Source organism: Salvelinus namaycush, chromosome 31 (genome assembly GCF_016432855.1).
Source record: "Salvelinus namaycush isolate Seneca chromosome 31, SaNama_1.0, whole genome shotgun sequence".
In the NCBI taxonomy this organism is placed as follows: Eukaryota; Metazoa; Chordata; class Actinopteri; order Salmoniformes; family Salmonidae; genus Salvelinus; species Salvelinus namaycush.
Window position 1 is genome coordinate 4,322,950 of NC_052337.1, and position 20,800 is coordinate 4,343,749.

The 20,800-nt window shown below is 41.2% G+C and overlaps 1 protein-coding gene and 1 long non-coding RNA gene across 2 annotated transcripts; one reads left to right on the forward strand and one right to left on the reverse strand.

Annotated features, from left to right (window-relative positions):
• Positions 1-749: 749 nt before the first annotated feature.
• On the reverse strand, positions 750-8,137 carry hint1 (histidine triad nucleotide binding protein 1). The gene is made up of 3 exons (XM_038971292.1): positions 7,992-8,137; positions 1,995-2,099; positions 750-1,108 (listed from the first exon to the last, which is right to left on the reverse strand). The coding sequence occupies exons 1-3, from the start codon at positions 8,100-8,102 to the stop codon at positions 944-946; spliced, it is 381 nt and encodes a 126-aa protein (XP_038827220.1). The 5' UTR covers positions 8,103-8,137; the 3' UTR covers positions 750-943.
• A 7,274-nt stretch (positions 8,138-15,411) lies between these two features.
• On the forward strand, positions 15,412-16,946 carry LOC120025944. Its single transcript, XR_005473048.1, has 3 exons — positions 15,412-15,835; positions 16,155-16,227; positions 16,902-16,946. It is a non-coding gene; the product is annotated as an uncharacterized LOC120025944 (long non-coding RNA).
• The last annotated feature ends 3,854 nt before the right edge of the window (positions 16,947-20,800 follow it).

Here is a 20,800-nt window from a genome sequence, read left to right on the forward strand (position 1 = left end):
CCCCCTTGTGGCCTTTAGGCACACTACAACCGGCTATTTTTAGCTCCAACAACAGCTCACTCTCACAGGATCTGTGGTCCATTTGGCAGATTGACAGAGTAGGATTCAAAATGTTTAATTCCAGAGAACTTTTAATTAGTTCTTACTCTCAAATTGTTTTTTTGTGATTTGAAAGTCTAAAAACTGGCATATGTGAACAACCTTATAGAAAAGCTCTTTGACTGGCATCCTTTTTAACTTGGGGCTTGTATTTGCATGTAAATTACATTGACATTTTTAGCGGCAGTGTGTTATAACTGACAAGGTGCGCGGTGAAGCTGACTAGTGATTCATACATCGGGGCTAAGCAGCTCAAATTTGCACAAGAGGGGGATTACTCATGCATATTGTTCATTTTTGTATGTGTGCACGTGCTGATAAGAGTCAAAACTTTCACAAAGGGAACAATGGAAACAGAGAAAGCATATAATTAAAAAAGCTAAATAAACTCATCGATTGGCAACTTCAAGTGCAGCGATAATTATTCCCCCCACGGCAACTGTAGGCAGGAGCGTGCACACAACACAAGTACAAACGGCAAAGTAGGCAGCCATGCTTGTTACTCCAGTTAAATTCATGCAGGTTATAGTAGAATGCATTTAAATTCCTATTCCATCATAAATAAATGGACATTCAGACAAGACCAGAATAAACCAAACATTTCCTGTCTCTGGGAGATTAAAGGAGAAGAAATGTCAATCACACTGTGGCGCTTGTGAAGTGCATTTATTTACCGTTGATATATCATCACATTAGGTCTACATGACAGACTGACAGTGAAATAAGTAGTAGGTCTACGTGACATACTGACAGTGAAATAAGTTGCATCGGGACAGCATTGGACTATCTGGGGATAAAGAGATGACGGATGGTGGTCAGGACGGTAGACGGTCTGTGTGGACAGTTAGCCGGGGGGCCAGCCCAACTGGCGTCCGCCCATCACGTGGATGTGGATGTGGTAGACGGACTGGCCACCGTCGGGCCCGTCGTTCAAGATCAGCCTGTAGCCCTTGGGCAGGCCAATCTGCTCGGCACACTTCTTGGCCACTATCATCATGTGGCCCAGGAGCTATGACATCACAAAGAAAGAAAAATTTACTTTATTTTTTATTCATTTAACTAGAAAAGTCAGCTCAGAACAAATTCTTGTTTACAATGAAGGCCTACCAAAAGGCAAAAGGCCTCCTGCGGGGACATGGTCTGGGATAAAAAAATAAATATATATAGGACAAAACACACATCACGACAAGAGAGACACAACATAGCATGGCAGCAACACATGATAGACAAACCTTAATGAAACAAAACAAAAATTATGAATATTTATTGCAAATCCTAAGCGCTGGAATCCCATTCGGGCCAAACGTTCTGAGAAATCACTGAACAACCTGCTTAAAGAGACTAAAACAACTATCCATTAGCAACTATGGATATAAAAAATATTTTTTAAACATTTTATAAAAATGCCAAAATCCTTAACTGCTCATGACTCATAAAGCATTAAACATTGTAGAATTGATTAGGCTTCATGTTCTAACAGGTCTCCAATGTTCTTTACATCTGAAACATGAACTGAATAAAAACATAGGCTACCCCCATAACAGAACAAAATCCTTGAGTCATAGGGACGTTTTCTGGCAGGTTTCCAATAGGTAAAGAGTTCCATCTGCTGGGCCATTGATTGTCTACTACATTTGTCAACCAATCCATCCCTACAGAGCAACACTGCAAAGGGTTTTATTCCGGCCCAGCACTAACACAACAGACAAACTAATCAAGGGTTACAACAGACAAACTAATCAAGGGTTCAATGTTTAGATTGACCAGTTAAACCAGCTGTGTTAGCGCTGGGATGGAACAAAAGCGTAGCTCTCCCAGGATCAGGGGTTTGTCACTGGTCTAGGTTACAGAACCGATGCAACTGAATGAATGAGTTGAGGTGGTGTCATACTTACAGCCGCATCACTGTCCTCTGCTTTTGACAGTTGCACAATTGGTTTTCTTGGGACAACCAAAAAATGAGTAGGGGCCTGTGGGGTAACATCATGGAAGGCTATGCACTGAAAACACACACAGAATAAAAGTTAATAGAAAATACATATTAGTTAACAGCTCTACAGTCGTGGCCAAAAGTTTTGAAAATGACACAAATATTAATTTTCACAAAGTCTGCTGCCTCAGTTTGTATGATGGCAATTTGCATATACTACAGAATGTTATGACGAGTGATCAGATGAATTGCAATTAATTGCAAAGTCCCTCTTTGCCATGCAAATGAACTGAATCCCCAAAAAACATTTCCACTCCATTTCAGCCCTGCCACAAAAGGACCAGCTGACATCATGTCAGTGATTCTCTCGTTAACACAGGTGTGAGTGTTGACGAGGACAAGGCTGGAGATCACTCTGTCATGCTGATTGAGTTAGAATAACAGACTGGAAGCTTCAAAAGGTGGGTGCTTGGAATCATTGTTCTTCCTCTGTCAACCATGGTTACCTGCAAGGAAACACGTGCCGTCATCATTGCTTTGCACAAAAAGGGCTTCACTGGCAAGGATATTGCTGCCAGTAAGATTGCACCTAAATCAACTATTTATCGGATGAACAAGAACTTCAAGGAGAGCGGTTCAATTGTTGTGAAGAAGGCTTCAGGGCGCCCAAGAAAGTCCAGCAAGCGCCAGGACCGTCTCCTAAAGTTGATTCAGCTGCGGGATCGGGGCACCACCAGTACAGAGCTTGCTCAGGAATGGCAGCAGGCAGGTGTGAGTGCATCTGCACGCACAGTGAGGCAAAGACTTTTGGAGGATGGCCTGGTGTCAAGAAGGGCAGCAAAGAAGCCACTTCTCTCCAGGAAAAACATCAGGGACAGACTGATATTCTGCAAAAGGTACAGGGATTGGACTGCTGAGGACTGGGGTAAAGTCATTTTCTCTGATGAATCCCCTTTCCGATTGTTTGGGGCATCTGGAAAAAAGCTTGTCCGGAGAAGACAAGGTGAGTGCTACCATCAGTCCTGTGTCATGCCAACAGTAAAGCATCCTGAGATCATTCATGTGTGGGGTTGCTTCTCAGACAAGGGAGTGGGCTCACTCACAATTTTGCCTTAGAACACAGCCATGAATAAAGAATAGTACCAACACATCCTGAGAGCAACTTTTCTCAACCATCCAGGAACAGTTTAGCGACGAACAATGCCTTTTCCAGCATGATGGAGCACCTTGCCATAAGGCAAAAGTGATAACTAAGTGGCTCGGGGAACAAAACATCGATATTTTGGGTCCATGGCCAGGAAACTCCCCAGACCTTAATCCCATTGAGAACTTGTGGTCAATCCTCAAGAGGTGGGTGGACAAACAAAACCCCACAAATTCTGACAAACTCCAAGCATTGATTATGCAAGAATGTGCTGCTATCAGTCAGGATGTGGCCCAGCTGTTAATTGACAGCATGCCAGGGCGGATTGCAGAGGTCTTGAAAAAAAAGGGTCAACACTGCAAATAATTACTCTTTGCATCAACTTCATGTAATTGTCAATAAAAGCCTTTGACACTTATGAAATGTTTGTAATTATACTTCAGTATTCCATAGTAACATCTGACAAAAATATCTAAAGACACTGAAGCAGCAAACTTTGTGGAAATTAATATTTGTGTCATTCTCCAAAATTTTGAGGCGTTACTACAGACCCGGGTTCGATCCCGGGCTGTATCACAACCAGCCGTGGCCTGGAGTCCCGTAGGATGGCGCACAATTGGCCCAGCGTCGTCTGGGTTAGGGGAGGGGGGGTGGCTTAACTTGACTCATAACACTCTAGCGACTCCTTGTGGTGGGCCGGGTGCCCGCAGGCTGACCCCGGTCGCCCGTTGAACTGTGTTTCCTCCTATACATTGGTGCGGCTGGCTTCCGGGTTAAGCTGGCGGGTGTTAAGGAGCACGGTTAGGCGGGTCAAGTTTCGAAGGACGCATAACTCAACCTTCACTTTCCGAGCCCGTTGGAGAGTTACAGCGATGAGACAAGATCAAAATTGTGAAGAAAAAGGGGGTAAAATAAATTGAAAAAGACACCCTGCTGTTGTTCATGGTTTGGGGCGACAGGTAGCCTAGTGGTTAGAGCGTTGGAATAGTAACCGAAAGGTTGCAAGATCAAATCTCCGAGCTGACAAGGTAAACATCTGTCGTTCTGCCCCTGAACAAGGCAGTTAACCCACTGTTCCTAGGCCGTCATTGTAAATAAGAATTTGTTCTTAACTGACTTGCCTAGTTAAATAAAGGTCAAATATATATATATATATATTTTAAATGGTTTATGCATCACATGTTTTCTTGGCATGGTGCACTTTGACTGCAGCAACTCAGAAGCTTATTCTAGGCAAGACAAACTCAATATCACGATTTCACATTTTAGGTCTCATTCAGTAGTTTTTACCTGATTAAGTAGAATCCTGTTGGAAAATGATGTAAAAAGTCCCATTTCTATGACTAAAACACAAGTTGAAAATGATACCGTTGCTGCTTCCTGTTGTCATGGATTATTTTATTATAGCCGAGTGTCAAAACATCGGTTTCAAATGTCCAAATTCATAATCAATGTGCTGAAATAAATTGTGATGTGTTGAAGACCGAGACAACAAGTGCAGCGACATGTACCGTTTGCGCTCATCTAAAAGATGAACTTGGGTATAGTACATGTAACTGTGGATAGATGAGAACCTGTACTAGGCTTTTATCAACTCAACTCCTTGTGAGGACATTTTTACAGTTGATGGCCAATACGAAACGCAAATTTTTTTTTTTGACTGGATAATTTCAAATAATAATCTCTCCACAGGCAGCTCTAAATAGTGACAGGGGTTGGCTTTAATTTGAGTGATAGTGTGTAACCAGTGTAAAGTGTCTAGCTAGTTAGCGGTGCGTGCTAGTGGCATTTCAATTGGTGAAGTCACTTGCTTTGAGACCATGAAGTAGTTGCTGCAAGGGCAGAGACTTTTGTGGAGCGATAGGTAAAGATGCTTTGTGGGAGGCAGTTGTTGATGTGTTCAGGTCTCTGGTTAGAGCCCAGGTTAGGGCGAAGAGAGGGACGGAAGCAACACTGTTACATTGATGCTGTTGTCCCGGATTGCTGGTTGCTGAGGAGGAGGAGGTAAAAAGGGGGTGAGTGTAACTGGTGTGAAATGGCTAGCTAGTTAGCGGTGTGTGCTAGTGGCAATCGGTGAAATCCCTCGCTCCGAGACCTTGAAGTAGTTGTTTCCCTTGCCCTGCAAGGGCCGGGGCTTTTGTGGAGCGATAGGTAACAACGCTTCGTAGGAGGAAGTTGTTCAAACTCAGGTTGGGGCAAGGACAGAAGAAACACTCTTACAATAGCTTGACTACCAAATCAGTGTATTAGTTTGTGGACCATTTTTTAAATACTGACAGCGCCACGAATTGTCTGCGCCGTTTGAGTTTGAAAATGACAAAGGTGTTAAAGGTAGACTCAGCGAAATAAGTTGCCACGAGCAGCACCAGATGTTGAGATGAGCTGGGATGCAAGACTTCGCTCTCACAGGTTTGCTTCACGCTGTTCAAAGCACGGTAGCCAGTGCACCAAAACAGCAGAGAAGCTAAGCCTCGCGCTACAACAATCTTATGCACCATTTACACATCGGCAGACATTCACTTTCAATGGAAGAAAAGCGAGAGAAGCAGAGTGGGCAGGGGGACCATTGAGAACATGGCGAGGGAGCTGAACAGGGCGGGACTAAAGTTGGGGAAAGCTGAACTTTATTGAAATCCTCTGCGATATCGTGACTAGAGGTCGACCGATTAATCGGCATGGCCACCTGTTACGCGAGTGCAGCAAGGAGCCAAGATAAGTTGCTAGCTAGCATTAAACTTATCTTTATAAAAAACAATCAATCTTAACATAATCACTAGTTGATGGTTGATGATATCACTAGGTTAACTAGCTTGTCCTGCGTTGCATATAATCAATGCAGTGCGTTAATTTATCATCGAAACACAGCCTACTTCGCCAAATGGGGGATGATTTAACAAAAGCGCAATCGCAAAAAAAGCACAATCGTTGCACGAATGTACCTAACCATAAACGTCAATGCCTTTCTTAAAATCAATACACAGAAGTATATATTTTTTAAACTTGCATATTTAGTTAAAAGAAATGCATGTTAGCAGGCAATATTAACTAGGGAAATTGTGTCACTTCTTTTGCGTTCATTGCAGGCAGAGTCAGGGTATATGCAACAGTTTGGGCCGCCTGGCTCGTTGCGAACTAATTTGCCAGAATTTTACACAATTATGACATAACATTGAAGTTTGTGCAATGTAACAGCAATATTTAGACTTAGGGTTGCCGCCCATTCAATAAAATACGTAACGGTTCCGTATTTCACTGAAAGAATAAACGTTTAGTTTTCGAAATTATAGTTTCCAGATTTGACCATATTAACGACCAACGGCTCGTATTTCTGTGTTTATTATATTATAATTAAGTCTATGATTTGATAGAGCAGTCTGACTGAGCGGTGGTAGGTGGCAGCTTGCTCGTAAGCATTCATTCAAACTTTACTGCATTTGCCAGCAGCTCTTAGCAATGCTTGATTCACAGCCCTGTTTATGACTTCAAGCCTATCAACTCCTGAGTTTAGGCTGGCAATAATAAAGTGCCTATTAGAACATCCAAAAGTCACAGGTATATGAAATACAAATGGTACAGAGAGAAATAGTAGACGCGTCATAATTCCTATAATAACTACAACCTAAAACTTCTTAACTGGGAATATTGAAGAACTGGGAATATTGAACCACCAGCTGTCCTATGTTCTCATGTTCTGAGCAAGGAACTTAAACGTTAGCTTTTTTTACATGGCACATATTGCACTTTTACTTTCTTCTCCAACACTGTGTTTTTGCATTATTTAAACCAAATTGAGCATGTTTCATTATTTTTTTCGTTATTTTTATTTATTTATGTATTATATATATATATATATATATTTTAATGTATGTATTATATTAAGGTAAAATAAAAGTGTTCATTCAGTATTGTTATAATTGTCATTATTACAAAAATATATACAAATCTGCACGGGCTTTTTTTAGTCCTCCAATAATCGGTATCTGCGTTGAAAAATAATTATCGGTCGATCTCTAATCGTGACGCGACGCAAGTAACCAATCAAAGCGCACCATAGCTTCCAACCCCTACTGGATTGGTTGTTCTTGCGTAGCGCTACCTACCTTGCTTGCTAGCTAACTTGTTAGCACTCACATGAGGGAGAAGCTAGCGTGGCTAAGTGATTGATGCTTGTTTAGTGTAAATGGCAGGTAAATTGTTGTGGAAATTGCTCCATTATACTTTTCACTTTCTGCATCTACGTCATATAGCTGAGTCTACCTTTAAGTCCTGCGACAGACAGACAGGGGCGTCAAAAAAAAAATATCAATGGTACCAACACCAAATATATTAATCTGATTCAAGTTATCGATTTAATGTCAGCGTGATGATTATACACTTTTTAGCATCTCCAATCTGAGGTAAAAGAATGAGTTGAAAATGCAAGCTTGTGTAATTTAGCAGTAACACGTTGTCCACAATAGGGAAATTTGCGTAATTTAAAATAATTCAATATGTTAAAGTAATTAAGTATTTTAGTATATAATAAACGCAGTACACTCACATTTTTACAACAATGACATACATTTCTGAACGCTTGACGTCCCTGATTTGACAGTTTATTTACAGCCAGCTAACTACCCCACTTGCTACTGTATTTGTCTAAATACCTGGGTAATAACGGATTCATTGACAACTGGTGTGTCGCTATCAGTTTAACGTTAGCTAACCAAAGACTCAGCTAGCTAGCTAGGTGGCTTAACCGTACCATACTGTGTGGTTAACTAGATTAATGGTGTTTGCATGAAAATTATCATATCAATACAAATGATAAATTCACACCTGATCATCTTCAAATAATATTTTTGCAGGAATCTCCTTGCGAATGATTTTGCCGAAGATTGTATCTCCGCCGGGCTGGGCAACCTGAGCTTTTGCTATCTCATCCGCCATGGCGCTAGACTTTGGTCTTTGTGGTACGCATGCGCTTGAACCTCTGCCTCATAGGTTAAAGTTCATGGGCTCTGCAGAACGCCAAAACTTGAGCACAACGATTGTTTAAAAATATTGAATGACATGTTTGTATTGTCTGTATCACTGAGGTATAATAAGAACGTGCTGCATCGAAGACAGTACAGTATGGAGACAGGCTAAAACTGCTTATACAGTAGAAGTCACACTTGTAGGCGATGTCATGGCCAAGTTGACAAGCTAAACGCATGCGTATTAACACTCAAGATAAACTGGTTGAAAAGATGTTTGATCAATACTGATTCAGTATGGTATTTCATTCCAAATAATGTTTTTAATAAGTTGGGAGGTCTTAAATTTTTACTGAAATTTAATTATATTCCTGAAAGATTACCTGCTAAATTGGCTAGGTTTCACCAACAAGCTTTAATGGCCTGGAAAATATGTTTCCAACACGATTTTCCCCCACATAAAGCTCTTTTGTGCAATAATTCAGACATAACTGTAAGGAATAAGTCATTGTTCTACCCCAGCTGGCATGAGAGGAATATTGACTTTGTTCTTGATGTTTTTGACAACAAGGGTAATATTCTCACATATGAACAATTTATAACATTGAAAGAGTTTCCAATACCTTTCTGAGAGTTTATTTCTGTGTTCAAAACCCTTCCCAGTGGTCTACCTACACTAATGAAAACTCATCTTAGCTTTGGTAATGATCACAAAGTTTATCCAGAACTCAGATTGGAAGGCGTGGGCTTACTTGAGAAATCTTGTTGTAATAAATATATAAGACAAATTCTTCATTTACAAAACCAACTTACACCGAGAGGAAAGTTTTTCTGGAACATGTGTAACAGTATAACTTTAAACCGTCCCCTCGCCCCGACACGGGCGCGAACCAGGGACCTTCTGCACACATCAACAACGGTCGCCCACGAAGCATCGTTACCCATCGCTCCACAAAGGCCGCGGCCCTTGCAGAGCAAGGGGCAACACTACTTAAGTCTCAGAGCAAGTGACGTAACTGATTGAAATGCTACTAGCGCGTACCCGCTAACTAGCTAGCCATTTCACATCCGTTACACTCACCCCCCTTTCAACCTCCTCCTTTTCCGCAGCAACCAGTGATCCGGGTCACGGCACCAATGTAACAGTATAACTTTAAACCGTCCCCTCGCCCCGACACGAGCACGAACCAGGGACCTTCTGCACACATCAACAACGGTCGCCCACGAAGCATCGTTACCCATCGCTCCACAAAGGCCGCGGCCCTTGCAGAGCAAGGGGCAACACTACTTAAGTCTCAGAGCAAGTGACGTAACTGATTGAAATGCTACTAGCGCGTACCCGCTAACTAGCTAGCCATTTCACATCCGTTACACATGCTTATTCCTGACATTGTCTGGAAAAATGCATGGTTAAGGCCTTACAAATATTGTATACCAAACAAAGTTAAGGAAGTGCACTTTAAAATTTTACATAAGATATATCCATGTAATTCTATGATATCCAAATTTGTGGCAATTGATGATATCTGCGTTTTCTGTGAAAAAGAAGGTGAGAATCTGTCTCACTTGTTCTTTGAATGTAAATTTGTGTCAGAATTTTGGGAAAACCTTGCAAAATACTTATTTACCATTATGAACACTACCTATGTTTTTGACATGAAAGATATAATATTTTACTATTGCAATGATAACAAGACCACTGAAATGATTGTGAATTGTTTTATTCTTGTTGCCAAATACTTCATACACAAACAAAATTCAAAAATTCTATACCAACATTTTATTTTATTGAATTTAACTATTTTATTAAAACATTAACCCTTGTGAACAATAACAAGAATAACATTTTCCTAAATCATTACAATAAGATTTTTTCAGAGTGATAACAATTGCACTATAATTGTTTATTTTTTTGTATTTTTTGTTTGTTTCAGTATTTTCTTGTTAATACCTGCGTTCTGTTTTGTATGATGTCAGAATGTAAATTGTTGACCTGTATTTTGAATAAAAAATAAATTAAAAAAACTCATGCGTATAACACGTCATCGGTCTCTCGCGCCACACTGCGCATGTGCAGACCGTCAAATCAAAGGTACACCTTCGATATAGTTGTTTTTGACAAATATTAAAACGTGTCAGTTTGTCAGTCTCACGAAGTTGGAGTAATAACAAGTTCGGATAGTTAAGGCATTGGCTCAAATCTAGTTGAGCCTTTAGCTTTCGAGAAAATTAACTAAGGAAGAATGTTTTACTTCTCTCATTTACTTCTCCACAAACCCTCGGCTTGGTCGGCTTCGCAAGCGATCCCGAAAGTCTCGCGATGTTGCGCCTCTGGGTTTAGAAACTCTGTGGTATCAGCACTTCATACAGTAAACACGGTGGGCGCGGAAGCAGGGGTGTTATCAGAGATAGAACAATTTTGGCCGAAATTCTGCACATTTTCTCATAGATTAAACATTTGATCTCAATAGAGTTTTCTGTTCATAAAACTATAATATGTTATGAGCAGAGTGGACTAAGATTAGTAGACTTTACCCTTTCCCCAAGTAAAACAAAACTCGCGTTGTTTAGGAGTGCAAAGGCGAATATAGGTATTGCGCACTACACAGAGTAGGGGTTCCCAAACCCAAACATGCCAATATTTGCTAGAACGCGCCAACAAGATCTCGCTAACTTGTACTTAGATCTGTACACCTCCTTGCTTGTTCTGCCCACCAGGACTCATCTGTTCCCGTTGGAAACGACAGACTGTGGTCTATTTTGGGTTAGTTAAAACATCTTTGGTGTAACCATTAGTCCAGCAACTAAAACGAGAGTTTCTATTGGACAAATTCAGCTAAGTTCCTCCCCGTTTCGTTCTGTTGGCTTCCGTTTAAGAAACGTTTGGCAACAGAATGAATACGCCTCTGGCTAACCTCAATTTTGAACATAGAGATAGAGGACTTCTTCTTCGATATTGTGGGGTTGGATGGGAAGCGTCGCTGCACATCTATTTTCAGTTCTCTCCAGAGATTTTCGATCAGATTCAAGTCCAGGCTCTGGCTGGGCCACTCAAGGACATTCAGGGACGTGTCCTGAAGCCACTCCTGCGCTGTCTTGGCTGTGTGCTTAGGGTCGTTGTCCTGTTGGAAGGTGAACCTTCGCCCCAGTCTAAGGTCTTTAGTGCTCTGGTGCAGCTTTTTATCAAGGATCTCTCTGTACTTTGCTCCATTCATCTTTGCCTCAATCCTGACTAGTATCTCTGTCCCTGCCGCTTACAAACATCTCCACAGCATGATGCTGCCACTGTAACGGATGTGAAATGGCTAGCTAGTTAGCGGGTACGCGCTACTAGCGTTTCAATCAGTTACGTCACTTGCTCTGAAACCTAGAAGTAGTGTTGCCGCTTGCTCTGCAAGGGCCGCGGCTTTTGTGGAGCGATGGGTAACGACGCTTCGTGGGTGACTGTTGTTGATGTGTGCAGAGGGTCCCTGGTTCGCGCCCGAGTCAGGGCGAGGGGACGCCGTAAAGTTGAACTGTTACATTGATGCTGTTGACCCACTGGTTGCTGCGGAGAAGGAGGAGGTGGAAAGGGGGGTGAGTGTAACGGATGTGAAATGGCTAGCTAGTTAGCGGGTACGCGCTACTAGCGTTTCAATCAGTTACGTCACTTGCTCTGAAACCTAGAAGTAGTGTTGCCCCTTGCTCTGCAAAGGCCGCGGCTTTTGTGGAGCGATGGATAACGATGCTTCGTGGGCGACCGTTGTAGATGTGTGCAGAAGGTCCTTGGTTCGCGCCCGTGTCGGGGCGAGGGGACAGTTTAAAGTTAAACTGTTACACCACCACCATGCTTCACTGTAGGGATGGTGCCAGGTTTCCTCCAGACGTGACGCTTAGCATTCAGGCCAAAGAGTTCAATCTTGGTTTCATCAGACCAGAGAATCTTGTTTCTTTTGGTAAACTCCAAGCGGGCTGTCATGTGCCTTTTACTGAGGAGTGGCTTCCGTCTGGCCACTCTACCATAAAGGCCTGATTGGTGGAGTGCTGCAGAGATGGGTGTCCTTCTGGAAGGTTCTCTCATCTCCACAGAGGAAATGTGGAGCTCTGTCAGAGTGACCATCGGGTTCTTGGTCACCTCCCTGACCAAGGCCCTTCTCCCCCGATTGCTCAGTTTGGCCGGGCGGCCAGCTCTAGTAAGAGTCTTGGTGGTTCCGAACTTCTTCCATTTAAGAATGATGGAGGCCACTGTGTTCTTGGGGACCTTCAAAGCTGCAGAATTTTTGTTGTACCTTTTCACAAATCTGTGTCTCGACACATTCCTGACTCGAAGCTCTACGGACAATTCCATTGGCCTCATGGCTTGGTTTTTTCTCCGACATGCACTGTCAACTGTGGGAACTTATATAGACAGGTTTGTGCCTTTCCAAATCATGTCCAATCAATTGAATATACAACAGATGGACACCAATAAAGTTGTAGAAACATCTCAAGGATGATCAATGGAAACAGGATGCACCTGAGCTCAATTTCGAGTCTCATAGCAAAGGGTCTGAATACTTATGTAAATAAGGTATTTCTGTTTTCTATTTTTAATAAATTAGCAAAAATGTCTAAAAACCTGTTTTCGCTTTGTCATTATGGGGTATTGTGTGTAGATTGATGAGGATACATTTATTTTTTATTTTTTTAGAATAACAAAATGTGGAAAAAGTCAAAGGGTTGGAATACTTCTGAATGCACTGTACAATACAAAAATACAAATAATCCAAAACCCATCCCACTCCTTCAGTCATAGTCCAAATTACATCCCTACACAGGCTCAGGGTCAGTCGGCGTGCACCAACCACTCCATCCACCATACGGGTCAGTCGGCGTGCACCAACCACTACATCCACCATACGGGTCAGTCAGCGTGCAGCAACCACTCCATCCACCATACGGGTCAGTCAGCGTGCAGCAACCACTGCATCTACTTCTTCAATTAAATCCTCTGCACTCATTTCTAGCGCCATTCCACTCCAGAGATAACCCCCTTTATAGGCGCCCTGTTACGCAGATCCACACAAGACACATTCCTTCAATATTAGAGGACTCTTCTTTGTATCTGTGCCATTATAGAGTCTCTGACAGCATGGACATTTTGAAGTAGTACATTCTCTTCTTCACGATTGGTTGATCCCTCGTGATGACCCGGTTGGACATGACTCCAACACAGTGGCGTGTATTAATGGATGCCAAGGGAAGCCAGGCTTCCCCAAATATTTGACCAATACATTTTTTCAAATTATTAAATAATTAATCTTTCGTTTTCAGAATTTTCAGTCAATTCGCAACTGGCTGAATCTCAGTGGAGAAATCATCAGAGAGAGTGAAACAGCATTCCTCTGTCTCAGTATGTGTAGCCCATGTATCTGATGCTGTCTGGAACTAAAAAGTATGACATGTTGCCGCAGTAGCATTTGATTGATTGATTGATTGATTGATGCCAGCAAGCATCCCTTGATAAAATCACATCCTAAGCAAAACATAATTTTCAGATAAACGTGTGTGTTTCTGGTCTGCTTGTCCTGTCCTGCAGTAGGTATCTTGCTAAATTGGCCCTTTCTTAAGCTTTGGATGGAGACGGAGATGGATGGAGATGTGGATTTGGACTTGTGGTTTTGACTTAATTCTCTGTACAGGGCAATGATTATGACAGCGATTTTGATCTAATCATAAATTAATATATTGTGCCACTGGCCTGAGACGATTGCAGTTCAATATGTAGCCTAGATCTAGCCTAATAGGCTCACGTTTACTAGCTAGCTAACTAACTTAGCTGGTTCATTGTTGCCCATTTGAAGAAGTTAGGCTAGCAAGCATTTTATTTAGGTAGCCTATGACAACAAAAACTAAAAGCGCACTGTATGACAGAGCCATAGACCGTTTTGCCAACATGAAAGCGAGGAGGATGACATTGGTGTTTACAACTAGTCTACAAGTAGTGTGAGTCAACTTTAAATTTTTTACTTGCGCACGCACGGTATGCACACACACACACACACACACACACACACACACACACACACACACACACACACACACACACACACACACACACAGAAATCAGTACTATGGACAGACACATGGTATTTAGCAACATTGATTGGACTAAATTGTTTTTGGTATCTTTAACTCTACGGGATCGGTGTGTCCCCCACGGGATGGTTGAGCTAGCGTGCGCTAATGTGATTAGCATGACGTTTTAAGTAACAGGAAAATTTCCCAGAACATAGACATATCTGATATGGGCAGAAAGCTTAAATTCTTGTTAATCTAACTGCACTGTCCAATTTACAGTAGCTATTACAGTGAAATAATACCATGCTATTGTTTGAGGAGAGTGCACAGTTATGAACTTGAAAATGTATTAATAAACCAATTAGGCACATTTGGGCAGTCTTGATACAACATTTTGAACAGAAATGCAATGGTTCATTGGATCAGTCTAAAACATTGCACATACACTGCTTCTATCTAGTGGCCAACATCTAAATTGTACCTAGATTCCTAAGTCATATATTAGCCTTTCTCTTGCGTTTCAAAGATGCTGTTTTTTTCTTTGTATTAGCTTTTACTTGATCTAATGTGTTATATTCTCCTACATTAATTTCACATTTCCACAAACTTCAAAGTGTTTCATTTCAAATGGTATCAATAATATACATATCTTTGCTTCAGGTCCTGAGCTACAGGCAGTTAGGGAAAGGGGGATACCTAGTCAGTTGTCCAACTGAATGTATTCAACTGAAATGTGTCTTCAGCATTTAACCCAACCCCTCTGAATCAGAGAGGTGCGGGGGGCTGCCTTAATCGACATCCACATCTTTGGCATCCGGGGAACAGTGTGTTAACTGCCCTGCTCAGGGGCAGGACTACAGATTTTTACCTTATCAGCTCAGGGATTCGATCCAGCAACCTTCCAGTTAAATTTGGGTATGTAATTTTAGCCAAAAATTTAAAAAAAGGTTCTGATCCTTTTAAATTTGTTTTCAGTGTATTAAACTAAGCATATATAGTCTTGTTGATTTGATGATGTTTAAATGTTTAAGTTGAAATGGTGCTGGAATAACGGTGCTCCTGTTGTCTTTGTACTGACTTGCAGTAACTCTGTGGTTCTAAATCGGTAGTTGTTTAGTAAACTGTCAAACATTAACTTGCTTGACCATGCTGCTGGCCATATAACTGTTTGTTACATACAATATTTGCTTTGTGGACTTCACCAGTCAGATGTTGCTCTGTGGGTTTGCGATGAAACAAACGTATGTGTAGTTGAATTTATTCAGCCACTGTGTGACTGTTGTATTTTTGTTGTCACGGCCTTATTGTATGTCACGGTGGTGTATGAACGAATGGGTTATAGAGCAAACAACACAATTATCACAACATATGGCGTTTTTACTGGCTTGACTTCCCCAGTGATTTTACCCACGCACCGCTACTGCTCCAACAGGGTCAACGGGAAGGATCGGTCAATGAAGTTGGAACTCCCACCCAGTTGACCGCATGAAAATGGTGGAAGCCCTCAATGGCGCTGCCCATGCAAGTACGGCCTTTTGGCCACTAGAGGCCTCTATCATTCTTCATGGTTCCATACGCTCTCTTATGCTGCATCGTGCCTGTATTGCGTATTGCTTACAGTCGAGTCGGTTCAATTGTAAAGTCAAGATGGCTTCTCGTTTGAAGGTGATTGTGAAAACGTTAAGATTTTGGCATGTTTTTATATTATATATTGCTTCATAAGCATTTGATTTTCTATACGACTGAAAACAATATAAAAGTAATTTTTGCTAATCTGGATAGCCGTATAAGATAAACCAGCTCACATGTTTTAGCATTTGAACTAGCTAGCAAGCTAGTAAACTAGCCTAGCTGGCTATATTAGCTAACTTACCCAGTCCTAGGCTTGGCCATCAAGAAGGTAATGAATACTTGCTTGTAGTGTTATTGTAGTGTAATAGAGATTGTTGTATGTTAAAGGTTATTTCGTCGTTTCTTTACATAGGTCCTCAGAGTGTTCAAAGCACTGCACAGAACAAGAATGGAGTTGTTCAAAGAAGATACCAGAGCATTGACAGGTAGTTGGCTATTATCAAATGAGTAGTTAGATAGTAGACAGTTGATTATTTTTAATAAGTGGAATCAGTTGTGTAGTGCTAGATATATGGTAGTGTTAAACATACACTTGGGTATACAAAACATTAAGAACACCTGCTCTTTCCATGACATACTGACCAGGTGAATCCAGGTGAAAGCTATGATCCCTTATTGATGCCACTTGTTAAATCCACTTCAATCATTGTACATGAAGGGGATGATACAGGTTAAAGAAGGATTTTTTTAAAGCCTCGAGACAATTGAGAGTGTGTGTGTGCCATTCAGAGGGTGAATGGGCAAGACAAAATATTTAAGTGCCTTTGAACGGGGTATGGTAGTAGGTGCCAGGTAGTAGGTGCCAGGCGCACCGGTTTGTGTTAACTGCAATGCTGCTGCATAATATGGTTCAATCAAACCACATGTCAATAAACTCTGTCAGTGCATTTGTGACAAATTTAACAAAATCGTTGCATATTATGCAAAATGTCAAAATAGCTGCAGCAAAATCTCGCATTTTACACAGCAAATATCACACAAAAAATCCATCTGAAATCCTGGAGGCTCTGACTATACGATATGTGTAGTAGCAGTGACTGTAACAGCTGTTTAACCTGACTAGCTTTTTATTTTTATTTTTTATTTTCAACCCCCTAAGCTGCAAGACGAAAGATAAATGAGGAATTCAGGAAAAACAAAAATGAGACTTCGGAGGAAAGCATCAATCAGGTATAGTAGGCTTTGCATTCATTCGTCAGGAAAGGTGAGTCTTATCGATGATATGAGCTAGCACTCTTGGTTCAAAGCTTAGTCTACATATCCAGCATACATATTGATAACTGGTATGTGGTAATGTTAAACACATACTTGTTTAACAGTTTTACCTTACCACCGTGCTTCTACATCTGCATTGCTTACTGTTTGGGATTTTAGGCTAGGTTTCTGTATAGCACTTTGTGACATCGGCTGATGTAAAAACAGGGCTTTATAAATACATTTGATTGATTGATGTGTCTAGAGACTGAGCACAATAGAAAGATTGTTCATGTTTCTACTGTATTTTTCCAGATGATTAAAATGGCCGCTGGTGTGGAAGTGTTTCTTCGTCAAGATGTCGTACAAGCCGAGCATGTAGCTGAAGATAGGATTCGTAAGTTATTTTCTTTTTAAACAATCAAGTCTTAATACATCAAGAAAAGGGAGGAGAAAAAAAAGATATTTTTTTGGCACGTTGGGTAATGAGAAACACAACAATTACAGCAGTCATATATAAGAACGATATGAATAGGGGTTTAGGCTATGCCCACAGAGGTTTGTTTTTCACATTTAGCCTCTAGTGTTTCCTGTGTCTTTTCATTTCACAGAACTCCGACCTAGAGAGAGCCTTCTTCTGGAAAACGTACCGTACTGTGATACACCTAGAAAAAGGTCTTCTTCCAACAATGCACCAAAACAAAGTTGTAAAGATGCACCTATTACACGATGTGAATGACCAACAATAACCGCTGAAGACTTTATTTCTCACTCCTCTGGAAGATTTTAAGTGTAATTACAGACATCAATTACAGAGCATACAGTATGTCATTTTATGGTGTGTGTGTGGGGGGGGGGGGGGGGGGTGTTAAGAGTTTGTCATACAAATGTGGTAGCTGTAGATTTGACTTTGAAAGGTCAAAGGTGATATTCATTGTAAATAGATATTATTTTGTTTGCTGCTATATATGTTGATTTCTTGTTGAATGAATGACTATTATGCCATAACTGAGTTGTGTTGTATGACTTTGAGAACAGTACCAGATTTAGTATCGTAATACTCGATACCAAAAAGATACCAAGGGAAAAACAGAAGGTGTATTAGCTATAGTCACATAATGGCACTTGATCCAGACAAATCTTTTGAGTTCAGTATCATTACATTTGAATTGTTACATTTTTAATCAACTACACTTATACAAACAATGTGACGTTTTTTTAGCAATCTAACTACATAACAATAATTTGAGTGGTAAATCTCTAGTCTTTTGATAATCTGGGTAAATCAAAATGTAGCCTAGGCCTATTTACAATACAGGTGAATGCATATTCAATAGAAGTGTGTGCATGCATTGAGTTATTGAGCTTGTTTTGGCTGATTTCATGGTTTCCCTTCCACGTGAGACTCGTTTTATTGTACTGATCAACATTGTATAGAAGAAGAAATATCTAATTTTATAAAAGTGCGCGCGCTAAAACCATTTTAGATAATTCCATTGGTCGTTCAGTGAATTCTCCACTCACTCGGGTTCGGGGATCGAGCAAAGATGATCTTGACTGGGAGAAACGTGACGAATCAAGATTTGGATGACTAGCAGCTTTGAAGTCAGCTATATTTTGTGTTATGGTTTGCAAACAAGGTGCGAATTACACCGTGATATTTTGACGGACATTTTTTACGGGCCTGAAAATGATTTATATTTTGATGTGGCATGAATAGTTTCAGTTACCAATATGTATGCTGGATATGCAGACTAAGCTTTGAACCAAGAGCGCTAGTTTACATCATCAAACGAATGGACATTGTTTTGCCGTTTTTGCATTATTCAAGCGTGTTAACGTCTGTACACGTCTGTGATCCTCTCAATCAGTAGACGACGCCAGTGCCCACAGGTTATGCTGCTTGCATAACAAGTGGGGAAACTCGGAAAATACTTGTAAACTGGAAGAAACGAGTTGTGTGCGTTCACATGCTTTGAACTCGTTGATAACGCCGATTAGTTCAAGCTGCAACAACCATAAAATAAAAGTACAGATATCATCCTCGTAAACAAATTAATAGATTGTATTTTATCATGTTTTTTGTGTGGCATTTAACTGCCGAAAATGCTGTTATCAAGGTAATTTCCTTTGTATGTGACGTCAAAGTTCAGAATGTGGGAGAAGTTGGAGCTCAGAGATGATAGACGAATGTACCACAGGTGGAGGAGCGTTCAAGTGGATTTCCCCCCCCCCCAGCTTTGTTTGGTTAATGTATGTGCCAATACTGTACCCATATGGCTGTTTCCCAGACACAGAATAAGCCTAGATCTACAGTTCTACAAGGGCTATAAAATAACCCTAAAATAGATGCTTTTTCATTATTACACTTAAAATGGAGAAGGGCTACTAAAACACACAGAAGCGGGTGGAGGAGGGTAGGAAGATGGCGGAAGTGGATGTTCTGTTTGAAGCAGATGACACTTGGAGATGAGAGTGAGAGGAATTGGATTACAAAAATAAACAAGACAAGTAAAGTGGTAGTGGAATCTAGTAGATCCGATCCTTGTTCTGATTCATTTGGGGTCGCAGTGAGGGTTTTGGATCAATGGAGTTACCTGGGAGATCTGTTTTGAAGTCTATGAAAATCGTGGATAAGATGAGGTGGCGTCGGTGAGAGTAATGAGAAGTGGTCTTATTTTGGTTTTCTGTGCATCCGTGGAACAAAAGGGAGCGTGCTCTGCGCCTCAGGAAGATGTCGGATTGGAATGTGTTGTGTGTGGATCTTCAAAGCAGTGTGCCTATCAAGGGGGTAATGTTATGTGCTACAAGCAAATGCACGGGAAATACATTAAGAATTGGATCAAGTGGTTGGTGCACACCGACTGACCCGCATGGTGTATGGAGTGAGGAAACCCACTCTATCCATTCTGTTGGTTTTTGAAGAAGAGTTTCTCCCTTCTCACGTAGTATTTGGGTTTTGTGAAATACCCTGCAAGAGCCTTCATGCCTAAACCCATGCAGTGTGATAAATGTAAATTATTTGGTCATGTGTCAAGTGTATGTAAACGGGAGGAGTATCCTATGCCGGCTGAGCCTAAATGTTACAATTGTGGTGGCGAACATTACTGAAGTGCCCTGTTAGGGTGAAGGAGACGAGATTAAGGGCTGTCCAGAATGCCTGCTCTCCGGAGGCGGGGTGAGAAGAGTGGAAGAAAGGAGTGACGTTGAAGACATAATTGTAGTACAAGGAGACACCAGTGATTATTCTTTGTCGACAGAGGGATCCTGACATGTTGCGTGTTAAAGAAGGTGGACTTTGTAGCGTTTACTGCATTGATTATCAACTGTACAGCGCAAACAGAGAAATCTGAGAAAATAGGCATCGGTGTGAGTGCGTCTGTATGTTTTGGGGGGGATTTTACAGCAGAGGTATTACAAGGAATTCTGTCGAATAATACTCTATCCTCACAGGTTCCTGAGCCTGTGTAGGGATGTGATTTGAACTGTGACCTAAGGAGTGGAATATTTTTATTTCACTACCCAGTACAGTAGGTGGCAGCAACACACCAGTAGGTTGTAGTCTACCATTAAACCTCGAAGAAGAAGAAAACACAGAGAACGTAATCAGAGTTTCTAAACCAAGAGGCACAACATCGCGTGACTTCTGGGAACGCTTGCAAAATAGACCAAACAGACCAGGACGGCGTTTGGGGTTTGAGAAGTCAATGAGAGAAGTGCAAAAGTATTCTTTAGTTGTTTATTTTCTCGAAATCTAAAGACACAACCTAGATTCAAGCCAATGTCGTAAGCAGATAAATATAT

Bases quoted from the DNA above. Each gene is read 5' to 3' on its own strand.
- hint1 (XM_038971292.1), bottom strand. From the start codon at position 8,102: ATGGCGGATGAGATAGCAAAAGCTCAGGTTGCCCAGCCCGGCGGAGAT. The intron at 2,100-7,991 runs GTGTGAATTTAT...GTGTGTTTTCAG, and splicing joins TATTATTTGAAGATGATCAG to TGCATAGCCTTCCATGATGT. The intron at 1,109-1,994 runs GTAAGTATGACA...GTGATGTCATAG, and splicing joins CAGAGGACAGTGATGCGGCT to CTCCTGGGCCACATGATGAT.